At 36.3% G+C, this 13,751-nt stretch overlaps 1 protein-coding gene across 22 annotated transcripts in view; it reads right to left on the bottom strand.

Moving 5' to 3' along the window:
- The window catches only part of DLG1 (discs large MAGUK scaffold protein 1), a 261,449-nt gene that overhangs the window by 88,950 nt on the left and 158,748 nt on the right, over positions 1-13,751 (bottom strand). For all 22 annotated transcript variants that reach the window (XM_082699240.1, XM_082699246.1, XM_082699255.1 and 19 more), the window contains 3 exons: positions 12,082-12,251; positions 10,219-10,355; positions 3,995-4,139 (listed from right to left, as the gene is read on the bottom strand). In XM_082699240.1, the coding sequence (XP_082555366.1) occupies positions 3,995-4,139; positions 10,219-10,355; positions 12,082-12,251 (452 nt within the window). The remainder of the gene's footprint in view (positions 1-3,994; positions 4,140-10,218; positions 10,356-12,081; positions 12,252-13,751) is intronic.

Here is a 13,751-nt window from a genome sequence, read left to right as displayed (position 1 = left end):
ATTATAGTGGCTTGAGAGGTAAAAGGAATGAAGTGACCTGTGTAAAAGACAACTGGTAAAAAATGAAATCATGGTATACTGGAAAAAAATGCATGCTCTATAGGCATGTGTTCATCTCCCTCTCTAATCATACAAAAAAGAAAAAGTTACAATGTCTATTGATAGTATAGGGCTTAGAAGTCTAGGTGTATCTTTCATTTTACAGGTTTGCAGTGTCCAACAGTAACTGTTTTCTGTCTAGTTCCCATTTAAGATGCTCTTCTGCATTCAAGCCAAAGGGCTTTCTACTATGGCTCTTGACTATGGAAGTCCAAAATCTTTCCTTTGGACTTTGGTAAGTAAAAACATCTGTGATTTTCAAGGAAACTGGCATGTTGCTCTAAAGCAAGAAACTCATGTGAACCTCTATAATCACCAGCCCTTTAAAGTCTATGGTTTACTGATTTTGAACTCAAATATCTTTGCCGCATTATCAATTATGGTTGGAGCAATGACAACAAAATGCAAAAGGACAAAAACTTTGGTCAACTGCCCAAACCAGAAAAGGTACCTTTCCCCTGCATATCTGTGCAGACTGTGTCTTTATTCAATGGATCTTTTCTGGAAGAGTCATTCTCACCTGTAAGGCGAGAATAAAACAACACTATTTCCTATACTGCAAATCCTAAGTGAAAAGATTCCCCAGAGGACTACAAAACAAGGAAGCCTAATATTTTGTCCTTAGGTATCAAGGTTAATGATCAAAGCCCTCCAAGATTTAGAAAAGAAGCCAAGTGGAAGGACTTGATGTAAAAGTGGGAAAAGATCAGTAACCAAGTCAGAAGTTCAATGAGACCTTCCGGGTGAAAAGAATATAAATTAAAAATGAGAAACCTGTAATATACCAGAATGAGAATTCTAATGTCAGCAGAGAAACTATGTTCTCTGTTAGATCTAATGGACTTTTTTTCCCTTCGTAAGAAACCCACTTTTATTTCTAGGTGCCCTATTTTGGTTATTATCTATATTTTGGTTACAACCACAAGAGTATGACTCCACCTGAAATTTATGGTCATAACTTAAGCTAAAGTTTTGTACTTCTCTCCAGTGATGTTCTGCTTTTTAGGGAGCAAGAATGAAGGAAGACAGCAGGTGGAAGCTTGGCTGGAATTCTGAAAAGGAGGAATTTGGGGGGCCAAAGGAATAGAAGATATATGCAATGGAGAGAGTATCATAACAAATAATGGAAGTTAAGCCAAAAACATAGACAGATGGGGACACAAGAGGGCAATCAAGTTGTAGTGTTAAAGAATGGAAGGTCAAAATGAGGATGAATTACTAGAATAGGGATAAATGAACTGAGGTAGGTAGTTAAAAAATTGAGGTGGTGAAGATACTGATAATAAAAACATCTAAAGATATAATTATTAGAGATAGAGAAGGAGGAGAGAGAAGAGAGTACATGGGGCTGGGAAAGGGTAGAGGCAGAGGAAGAGAGAGAATCTCAAGTTGACTCTCTACTGAGCATAGAGTCTGACTCAGGGCTCTATTCCACAACCCTGAGAACACAACCTGAGCCAAAATCAAAAGTTGTAGGCTTAACCGACTGAGCCACCCAGGTGCCTTGATAATGATAAGCTCTAAATTATTATATGGAACCATGTGTTTGAAGTGGAGTGGAGGGCAGGATAGTTAGGAAGAAAGAGATCAAGAAATAAAGAGGCCAGACTGTTGAGTAAGTCATCAGTGTGAATTGTGGCTGGACACCACCGAGAATGACAATATGAATAGTAGTAGCAAGGACAATGGGCCTGGCATTAAAATCTTCAATAACTAAAGTAAGTTGGGTAGTCTGATGACAAGGACTTCGGAAAAGATGATAGGTAAAAATAATTTCTGTAAAAAAGTTTTTATTTATTTATTTTTACTTATTTATTATTTTTAAAAGATCGCATTTATTTATTTGACAGAGAGAACATAAGCAGGCATAGAGCCAGGCATAGGGAGAGGGGGAAGCAGGCTCTCCACTGAGGAGAGAATAAGATGCAGGACTGGATCCTAGGACTGAGATCATGACCTGGGCTGAAGGTAGATGCTTAACCGAATGAGCCACCCAGGTCACCCTGTAAGAAGTTTTTAATCACAAATGCCTTTTGGAGGAAAAAAAAAAAGATTTTATTTATTTATATTAGAGAAGGAGAAAGAGAGAGGGAGAGAGAGAGAGAGAGAGAGAGAAAGTGTGTGCATACAGGGGAGGGAGAGAGGATCTCAAACAGATTCTGCACTGAGTGTGGAGCTTGATGCAGGGCTGGATGTCATGACCCTGAGATCAAGACCTGAGCTGAAACCAAGAGCTGGACACTAAACTAAATGAGGCACCTAGGTGCCCTGAAACACATAGATAAATGACATAAGAACGGCCTATGTAGTATGAACGTGGGCTGGAAATATATAACAAGATTTGTAATTGTAGTTGCCTAAGAAGAGGAGAATGGAAATAGAACCTTATGGAAAGAGCTGAACTAGCAAGGATAAACAACTTTTTCACAATGTTCTATTAGTTCAATAGATGAAAAAAGGAAAGCTATCTATGCCTATAAAGAAGTCAACCATCATTATCTAATTATAACTCTTTAGGACTAGCTTTGACAGAGAGACAGACGGCGAGAAAGGGACCACAAGCAGGGGGAGCGGAAGAGGGAGAGAAGCAGGCTTCCCACTGAGCAAGGTAGTTCTTCCATTTCTATATGTCATATTACTATATATAAAAATGGGTAATTTAATTAAAAAATAACTTTTTTTTTTCCAGTTCAACATATAAGCAGTAGCTTGGCTGTCTATATCTGGTCATAATCAGGACACCAACTCTCAGTTCACAAAACAAGTGTTACAAATATGCATTGTTGTCTTGAACAGATAAGGCAGCATAATAAAGAAATAAGACTGATATTTGCACTGGTGCATAAAATAGCTTTTTAGTGAATTTTAAAGGTCTAATCAAATAAAAATACATAAAATGGTTATATAAAGTTCATGTGTAAGACCAACTATATGTGAGAATTTTAAACAAGTAGCAAACTTCTGTTCTCACACAAATGAAGTATTTAAAAAAAAGATATCATCCCTTCTCCATTAAGAAACTAAATATGATTTTTAAAAGTTCAGTTATACTTGAGTAATTAATAAATCAATGGGCAGATAATGAAGAGGTATCGCTGGAAGACAGTATATTTGTTTAAAAATAAATTTATGTCTAACTTATGACTAATGACAATAATGAACTTTTGACAGTTTTAAAACTGGAACCTTGCCATTTATAAAACCACAAATACCTCTAAAATTCTACAATTTAAATGAGGAACAATTGGAAAAGCAGACTACAGAGAGTACATTTAAGATCTCTGGTACACATGGGTGCTTCTATATCAACTCATTTCACCAAAGAAATAAAACTTCCATTTTCAACAAATACAAAACACATTCCTTAAATCTTATCCCAGTCTGTACATTAAAAAGGAAACTGGAAATCAAAGAGAAAACTTAAAATTACATTACTACTTTTCCTAACAGTTGATTTCTAGGCAACACAATTGTACTGTATACAAATACAGTTAGGTAATATACTAGAAACTTGTATAAAAATAGTATCTGTGCTCACATAACAGAACATAGAAAAGCCCAAGTTTCAGAAATATTTAATATTAGTATTTCTTGAAGTATAGTCCATGAACTAGCAGGCACCTCAAAATTACCAAGGTTTTAAAAGAATTGCTTGTTAAGGTAAATTTCTGTACTACATCTCAAAACTATTAGACAAAACAGGAATGTGCATTACTTGCAAATACCTTTGGTGACTGTTATCTACATAAAACTTTGAAAAAGGACATACCCCTTCTTACTATCAAGATTCTGATTTAAATTTGATTTTTAAAAACTATTAAGTTAAAATGCTTAATATAGTTTCTTTAAAACATTTAAAAATAGGGAAATAAGAGATTTAAGCAAACAGACTTACGGTTGGTAATATCAGGTGGTACATAGCCATCATTCATATACATACTTGTGGGTTTTGCCACTTTCAAATAAACAAAATCAGACGTATTCTTTAAGGCAGTTACTGCTTCTTCATGAGTAACTTCCTCTAAACACACACTATTCACCTAAAAGAAAATTCCAAAAGACATTTGTTTTAGGACATTTTCACTAGCTTTCTGCTTTTTTGTTATAAACAATTATACCAAAATACGAGAAAAGCAGGAGTGACTTAAGAAATATAAAGATATATAGAAAGAAAATATCCATTTTTACTATCACATCAGGAAGTTGTTTATGTGTATTAATGGAATAGCCAATCTTTTCTTCTTTTAAGATTTTATTTGATAGAAAGAGACACAGTAAGAGAAAGAACACAAGCCGGGGGAGTAGGAGAGGGAGAATGGGATCATGACCTGAGCCAAAGGCAGGACTGAGCTACCCAGGCACTCCTGGAATAGCCAATCATAATTCCAGTCCCTATTCCTCACAATCCCCAAACCTAATTATTCTTCTGTTCTTAGGTATTTATGAATATATGTAAGGTATATTTAGATTTTTTTTAAGAAAATGAGACTATCTTAAAGTTTTTATTCTACAACTGGATTTTTAATATAAAGTATCTAAGAGATCTTTCCATGTTGGGGCACAGAGAATTAAAAAACTATTGCACAGTATACCATTGTGTGATTATACCATAATTTATTAAGCCATTCAAATATTAACAGATATTTAAACTGCTCTAAATAAATGACTTTAGTCAACTTATACTCACTACCATAGAATATGAGCATGTCATACCCATCTACTCAGGCCTTTTGCCAACACTGGACAGAATCAATTTATAAAAAAGCATGCTTCATTTTGTACATTAAGTTTTTATTTCCACTGTTCAATAGTTGAGTTTTTCAGTTATTTATTAGCCATTCATTTATCTCCTATTATAGAAACAGAATCGATTTTCAGGTAGTGATATATATCCTACAACCTCGTTAAACTTACTATTCTATCAATAGGTTCCTTAGGATTTTCTATATGCAAGTAAAACTGTATTTGTAGATGTAATCTACCAATTTTTACTTTTTCCTTCCCAATCTGCATATCTTTTTATTTTCCTGTCTATACTCTTCAGTACAGTCTGAAAAAAGTGGTAGTGGTGGCTTTCTAGACATTTGTCCATTTCATATAAATTATCTAATACGTTGGCCTATAATTATTCATAAATATAAGTATTTCCTTATGTTCCCTCTTTTATTTCTACTTTTAGAAATTTGAGCCTTCCTTTTTCTCTTGATGAGTCTAGCTAAGGTTTGTCAATTTTGTCCACCTTTCCAAAGAACCACGTTTTGGTTTATCTTTGCTCTCACTTTCCTATTCCTTGTTTCATTAACTTCTGCTCTAATCTTTATTATCTTCTTCCTTCTGCTAGCTTTAGCTTAATTTTGCTCCTCTTTTTGGTAATTTTTATAAAAAGATTTTATTTATTTATTTGACAGAGATCACAAGTAGGCAGAGAGAGAGGAGGAAGCAGGCTCCCCGCTGAGCAGAGATCCCAATGTGGGGTTCGATCCCAGGACTCTGGGATCATGACCTGAGCCGAAGGCAGAGGCTTTAACCTACTGAGCCACCCAGGCACCCCTCTTTTTGGTAATTTTTCTTTTCTTTGGCAAAGAAATAAAACATCGGGGCATCTGGATGGCTCAGTGGGTTAAGCCTCTGCCTTCAGCTCAGGTCATGATCTCAGGGTTCTGGGATCGAGCCCATCGGGCTCTCTACTCAGCGGGGAGCTGGCTTTCCCCCCTTCTCTCTGCCTGCCCCTCTACCTACTTGTGATCCCTCTCTTTCTGTCAAATAATAAAAAAAAAATCTTAAAAAAAAGAAATACACATCATGTTTCTAATGTTTTAAAATTACAATGTACTAAACAAATACTCATTTTAGTGTATTTTTCATTTCCCTAATTTGTTCCTATATAATTGACAGGAGAGGGTTTTTTTTTGAGATTTTATTTATTTATTCATTTGACAGACAGAGATTACAAGTAGGCAAGGGGGGGGGCAGACTCCCTGCTGAGCCGAGAGCCTGATGCAGGGCTTGATTCCAGGACTCTGGGATCATGACCTGAGCAGAAGGCAGAGATTTTAATCCACTGAGCCCCGAGGAGAGTCTTTTAACATTCCAACAAAAATTTTTAAAGGTCATAGAACAATCATTAACTTTCACCAATTAATAATACTGCTTTGCAGGGCTTTAGCTACATGGTCATTTTTATGGTCCCACACTATCATGTACAGTGAAGGTCTACCTGCATTTTGAAATATAAAGTAAACTGTTCCTCTGGTGGCCTACAGTGAGCCATGCATCTTGGTATTCACACCCCTGTAAAATCCCTTCCTACAGTGAACCTTGCTTGGCTATGTAACTAGCTTTAGCCAGTGAGACATTAGTAACTATGATACAATGAGAGGACTGATAAATGCCACACACAGGAGCCTGTGTTTTTGGTATATCCCTCTTATAATCTGGTCACCATCTTGTGAGAAACCTAATGTAGCCATGTGGGGAGACCACTGGCTAATGCTCCACCTGCACTCAGCCCTCCCAACTTGTCTGCCATAAATGAGTGAACTTGGAAGTTGATTTCTGGCCCTAGCTCAGCTACCAGGTGACAGTATACAGAACAGAGACAGACTGTCCTGGCTGAACCCCACCTAAATTACAGAAGTGTAAATAATTATTATTGTTGTTTTAGTCACTAATTTTTGTGTTTTCTTAAGCAGCTTTAGATAACAGATAAAAGAGCTGACAAGATTTGCTATGGGATTCAATAAGGAGTATGAAGGAGAATGATCCTGAAGTTTTAGACCTGGGCAAACAGAAGGATAAAGTTCCCACTTCATGAGATGTGAAGACTGTGCATGAACAGGACTTGAGGGTGGTGGGTGAGGCGTAGGATGAAAACTCAGAAGCTTAATTTTAGATATATTAAATCTGACAGGACTCTTGAAACATATGAAAGGAGACTAGATGAAATCTTCTAAGGTTTGTCAACTGTTTTGCCAAGAACCACTGTTAAAAATTTTATATTACCAAATAACCTCAGATGCCAAAAATAGTGGGATATTGCAAATTTTGAAAGAAAAAAGAAATGTTGGAAGTAGAGTTTTGGGGGGGAGCATTTTCAACTTCATACAGTTTGAAGGACCATGAACAGGCTGGATAATGTGTCTAGCTTGGACCTCTTCAAGGTTAGAAGTGAGATTGAATGCTGTCAATTAACTAGAACCCCTGAAAGGCAATTCCTTAAAAGCGAATGAAAAAATATTCTATGTCCAGCAAAAGGTTAAGATTAGGAGTATTTACCTGTCAAGCAAACTGAATTGAAAGAAGAATGTAAAAGATGTGTTACTCTGAGATTTTCCAAAAGACTTGCACATATGTATATTTGCAACCAGAATTTGTTACTATTTGTGTAGCATGGGTGGGACTGGAGGAGATTATGCTGAGTGAAATAAATCAGAGAGTCAATTATCATATGGTTTCACTTACTTGTGGAACATAAGGAATAACATGGAGGACATTGGGTGAAGGGGAGGAGAAGTGAATTGGGGGAAATCAGAGAGGGGGACAAAGCATGAGAGACTGTGGACTCTGAGAAATAAACTGAGGGTTCTGGGGGGTGGGGGGAGTTGGGAGAGCCTGGTGGTGGGTATTAACGAGGGTACGTATTGCATGGAGCACTGGGTGTGGTGCATAAACAATGAATCTTGGAACACTGAAAAATAAAATTAAAAAAAAATTTTATATTACAGCCAAGCACAAAATATTTGTATGTATAAAAATAAAACTGAAGTCAGAAAACAATACTTAATACCTACCATGTGCAATGAGACAGTAAGTTATTTGACCACCTATCAAAAAGAAGAAAAAATGTACAAGGACCAAGTCCTGTATCACTTCAATGTTTAGAGGTTAGGGAGAAGATAGATGCACCAAAAGGTAGAACGAGAAGGAAAGACTAGTGAGATAAGAGGAATACCAAGAAAGAAGGTATAACTGTTAAGCAAAATGGAAAAAGTGTCTCAAGAAGGAGGAAACCATGTCGAATGCCTGATGTGTCAATTAAAATGAGAACTAAGAATTAGATAATTTCAGTGGAATTATGACAACCAAAACCTTACTAAATGGTCAATCAGCATACATTGCTGGCTTCCCAAGCACTGAAACTGATTCTGGAAAAACCATAAAAGGAAAGCATGGTATCTAAGAAATTAAGAAGTACAAATGAAAAACTAAGTGGAGAAAGAAGGCTGTTTTCAACAGTGCGCGCATGCGCGCGTGTGTGTGTAGAAAAGCAGTTCAAAGTCAGCTCTTTCCTCTTCCCCATTATTAACTCATAACAGTCTATCTCCTTGCTGCAACAATAGGCAGTACTGGATAGCATTACAACAAAGAAATCATTTATATATTGTTGACAGGAGTGTACATTTTTATAACTGGTTTGGAAAACAGTATGTTTTTGCTATAATGTTACTAAAAGGATATTCCATGACCACTGTCTAGGATAAATAGTTAAGTGAAATTCTTGTATATACATGTTCACCAGAACACAAAGCAGCTCTCCCTAGCAGAATTATTCATACCACCAGGAAAAAAAGAAAGAAAGAAAAAAAAAGGAAATAACCCAACTCCCCACTGTATCAGACCTAGTTTATGTGCCTTTTCAGATTTGCTTGAGCCTACCTGCCTACTAGGCTTTGGCTGTGGGCTTACTGGAGAGACCTGGCTACTGCTTCTCTCACCTCATCTCCTCAGTATCAGCTCCTTCAATCTAGGGTTGAAGGCCCTAGGTTAAGGGCTGTGCTTGGGTATAGCTGATATGTTTTTCTGTAGAGTGAGAGCTGTTAATATGTCAAAAGCCTGTGTCTGATCTGTCGAGATCACTGAGGGTCTGGTTCTTTCCATCATCCTGAGTTCAGACGAAGTACTATGCTATGGAGTATGGGAGCTGGCTTCCCTAGCATTTGCCTAGAGGAGCTGAGTAACAGCCCAGAAATTTGGGACAGTTAGCCCCATCAGAGACTCTACCAAAGAAGAGACAGAGAGATAATCCTTTCTTTTCTCTGGATGGCTGGATCTAAAGATTATTTAAGTATCATATCACCTGCCTGTAAGACTGTCCTATACGACAGGCAATTATAGCAACATTTTCTTATGAAATTATGGCTAGCTCAGAAATATAATAGCTTGTATTGACTTTCCCTTATTGTCTGCCTCACTTTTCATTTTTACTCACTCTAAGCTTCTAAGATTATACCTCCCCACAAAAACCTTAGCATGGTAGCTTTTCTTCAGGTATTTTTCCAGGGAACATAGACTAGGACAGTTATTGATGAAGACTGCACAAATAAACTGCCATATAGATCCAGAACAGAATGTTATGTGAAGGTAAAATGAATATTTCAGCTCTAGGCAATAATATGGAAAATCTCAGTAAACCAATACTGAGTAAAAGAAAGTATTAAAAGACTAGATTTAGCACAATAGCCTTTAAAAAAATTTCCCAATAAATTAACATTACACAAAATATTCAGGCATATGTATGTGATTAAACAAATTTTTTTAAAGATTTTATTTATTTGTTTAACAGACAGACATCACAATTAGGCAGAGGCAGGGAGAGAGAGAAGGGGGGAAGCAGGCTCCCTGCTGAGCAGAGAGCCTGATGTGGGGCTCGATCCCAGGACCCTGAGATCATGACCCAAGCTGAAGGCAGAGGCTCAACCCACTGAGCCACCCAGGCGCCCCCGATTAAACAAATTTTTAAAAAGCAAATGAATAAAACACAAATTGTTGGTATTATAGTTTTGGGTTGGGTAAAGACTTTAGCAGTTTCCATTATACTATAATTAAGTTAAAAAAAGGGAGGGAAAAAAGTCACATGAAAGATGACACTGTTTAAACAATTCTGTGCATCCAACTCCCTAACCCTTCAACAAGAAGGGAAAAAAAAAAGGGGGGGGGGAGCTAGTAGAGGGGGGGGGGAAGGCTAATCAGAGAATACCAAGAGTCATTTTTTCAGGTTTCGATTAAACCAAGATTAGTATTCACTCATTTAAATATTATTTAGACATTTCTGGCACACAGAAATTCTAGTTTGTTAACCAAAAAAATAAATAAATAAAATAACAAATTTCTTATACTCACTGCTAAAAGTTTATCTCCAATCTGAAGTTTACCATCTTTATGTGCTGCACCTCCTTCAATTATTTTGGTTACATAGATGCTATTATCCCCAGGGATATGTTGATTTCCAACACCTCCAGCAATGCTGAACCCAAGACCTGTTTGGAAAACATTAGTTTTGAAATTTCATCATTTAACAAGAACTTAAGTCCAAAGAAAGGGTTAAAAACTAAAAATTGACCATCTTATCACATTCATGTTTTTTTTTTTAAACACAAAAGAATCTATTTGCCTTTTTTTAAAAAGGGAGCTTGAACTCACAACCCTGATCAAGATCTGAGCTGAGATCAAGAGTTGGATGCTCAAGTGACTGAGCCACCCAGGTGCCCCTATTTCCCTACTTTTTAAGTTTTATATATTTACTTTGTAGTCAGTAGATGATCATATATATGTGAGTATATATATACTCACATATATATATATATATATATGTATTCCTATAGTTATAAATAAGCTCCTTCCCCCTCCCCCACCAGGTTACCTCTTAAAGTCTTTTTGTAAGTGCATTTATTTGTTTCAAAGAGGCATTACAAAATTATGTTTCACTTTTATTGCCATAATGTTTGTGCTTCTAACACTTTTAATATGTTCACAAGATTAAAACAATTGAGAAAAATAATAAAATTTTTGGTGGCGATATCTATGAATTACCTTTTTTTTTTTTTTAAGATTTATTATTTTAGAGAGAAAGAGCTCGATTTTAGGAGGATGGGGTGGGGGAGGTGGAGAGGGGCAGAGGGAAAGTGAAAGAGTGTTTTATTAAGTAGACCTTGCCCTGAGCTCAGAGCCTAGCACAGGCAGCATCTCAAAACACTGAGATCAGGACCTAAACTGAAACAAAGAGTTGGATGCTTAACTAACTATACCACCAATCAGCCTCTCTATGATCATAATTTTTTATTTTTTATTATTTATTTATTTTTTTTTTAAAGATTTTTTATTTATTTGACAGAGAGAAATCACAAGTAGATGGAGAGGCAGGCAGAGATAGAGAGAGAGAGGGAAGCAGACTCCCCGCTGAGCAGAGAGCCCATTGTGGGAATTGATCTCAGGACCCCGAGATCATGACCTGAGCCGAAGGCAGCGGCTTAACCCTCTGAGCCACCCAGACACCCGATCATAATGTTTTAAATAAAGAATTTCTGTAATTCATAAATCCCATAGCTTCAAAACCAGATAAATCTGTAGCTCTCTATTCTTTTTTTCATTTGTTGGAATACTACTACTTCCATGAAGCTATAAATTAGAATCAGTATTTCCATTTATCCCCAATCCCATCAATGTTTTCAAAATTCAAAAATCAAGTATTAACTGTCCTCACTGCAGATATAACTACTAATGACACACATAAATATTTTCATCTTTTAATTTAGCCTGTGTACCTGTATTTAAAAATACTTTGTAGATTGATGATGACAATAGCCACACTATACAAGACTTAAAAGTGTTTAAGTAAACTCTACTTAAGACAAAAATCAGCAGAATAGAAATTCTGAAACTTCACACACATTCTGTAGATTACCAGTACTGTGAATCTTAGAATGTGTGTAACAAGTCGATAGTTACATTTATCTCAGTAATTTCATAATAATCTTAGTTTCATTATTACATACCTTGAAGACCTTTTTTTAAAAAAAGTTTTTATTTATTTATTTGAGAGAGAGCGAGAGAGAGAACATGAGTGGGGTGAATGGCAGAGGGAGGAGCAGACTCCCTGCAAAACAAGGAGCTCCATGGAGGGCTCAATCCCAGACTCGGGATCATGACCTGAGCCGAAGAAAGACACTTAACTGACTGAGCTACCCAGGCGCCCCCCCCCCATACCTTTAGGACCTTTAATGAGCTTTATTTCCATTATTTTTTCTGATACCGGTTTCCGTCTTTTTACATACAAGCGTACGATAGACCCGGCTTCTTTCAATGCTTCAACTGCTTTGCTATGTGTCACATCACGAACATCTACTTCATTTACTCGCAATATACAGTCATTGACCCTGAGAAAAAACGCAAAATATTAAAAATAAAAATTAAATATTAAAGTATCTAATTTTCACTTTTTTTTCCTAAAGATTTTATTCATTTATTTGACAGAGAGAGATCACAAGCAGGCAGAGAGGCAGGCGGGGGGGGGGGGGGGGAAGCAGGCTCCCCACTGAGCAGAGAGCCCGATGCGGGACTCAATCCCAGGTCCCTGAGATCATGACCTGAGCCGAAGGCAGCGGCTTAACCCACTGGCCACACATGCGCCCTCTAATTTTCACTTTGATAATTGCTTGTCATTTTCATTTTTAAGGTAAAGAGGATAATTTACTAGAGAAAATATATATGAAGAAACTTTGTTAAATTCCACTGTATCAAATACTCATATAAATAAATACAAATATTTTCCAAGGGCTAGCAAAAGAAACAGTGCAAATAACAAATTATCACCCCAAAATATTAAATAATAATGACAACTATAATTTGTATGGTTCTTGTATGCTTATTATGTGTAAGCATTAAGATACATTATGCTTTATTTATTCATCATGTTAGTATTTATTTAGCAATAACCACATGCCAGGTACTTATTTTAGTGTTTTATCCCTTACAACAACCTGTAGGGTAGTTATATAGATATTATTCTTTTTTCACAAATGGAGAAATTGAGGCACAAAGAGTTTAAATAATTTTTCCTAAGGTCATCCAGGTAATGACTGACAGAGCTATGATTCAAAGAAAACAGAAGTGCAGACAAAATAATTAGTTAAAGGTCACGGAGACAGTGGTGGCAAAACGGAGATAATCACTGATATATCCAAAAGTAATTTTTTGACTTGCTTTTTCAAACTAGATAGATCTAAAAATATAAAGTTATTTCTTGAAATTATATAAAGCTAAAGATTACATCATTTAATTAAAAGGTTTCTCATGTAAATAATGTATTTTAATTTGACAAAGGAATATATTTATTTTTTAAGATTTTACTTATTTATTTGACAGACAGAGATCACAAGTAGGCAGAGAGGCAGGCAGAGAGAGAGGAAGAGAAGCAGGCTTCCCACTGAGCAGAGAGCCCGATGAGGGGCTTGATCCCAGGACACTGGGATCATGACCTGAGCCGAAGACAGAGGCTTTATCCCACTGAGCCACCCGGGTGCCCTGGAATACATTTTTTTAAAGTTTGATTTGTTCTAGTCCTAACTTTCCCCCCAGTTCTGGTCTCAGTTTAAATTACATAGCATTCCATCAGGGGGAAAAACAATAATTTGTAACTGGGCAGGGAAAGAGAACAAAAGACAATTAAAATATTAAAATTGTTCCTGATAAGGTTCTCTGTAATTAACTTTTTCTGTAATTAACTTTCTTAAGAGGAAAGAAACTCTGTATGTGATATATTAGAATATTACAGGTATGTTCTTCACTGAAACAAACGAAACACCTTAATTTTCACATAAGGACAAATAAAAGGCCAATAACAGAATCAGGAATTAAATGTCTGCATTTATAGGAAT

The sequence above is a fragment of the Mustela nivalis genome (genome assembly GCF_964662115.1).
Source record: "Mustela nivalis genome assembly, chromosome: 1".
NCBI classification, from domain to species: domain Eukaryota; kingdom Metazoa; phylum Chordata; class Mammalia; order Carnivora; family Mustelidae; genus Mustela; species Mustela nivalis.
This window is presented reverse-complemented; position numbering and strand designations above follow the sequence as displayed.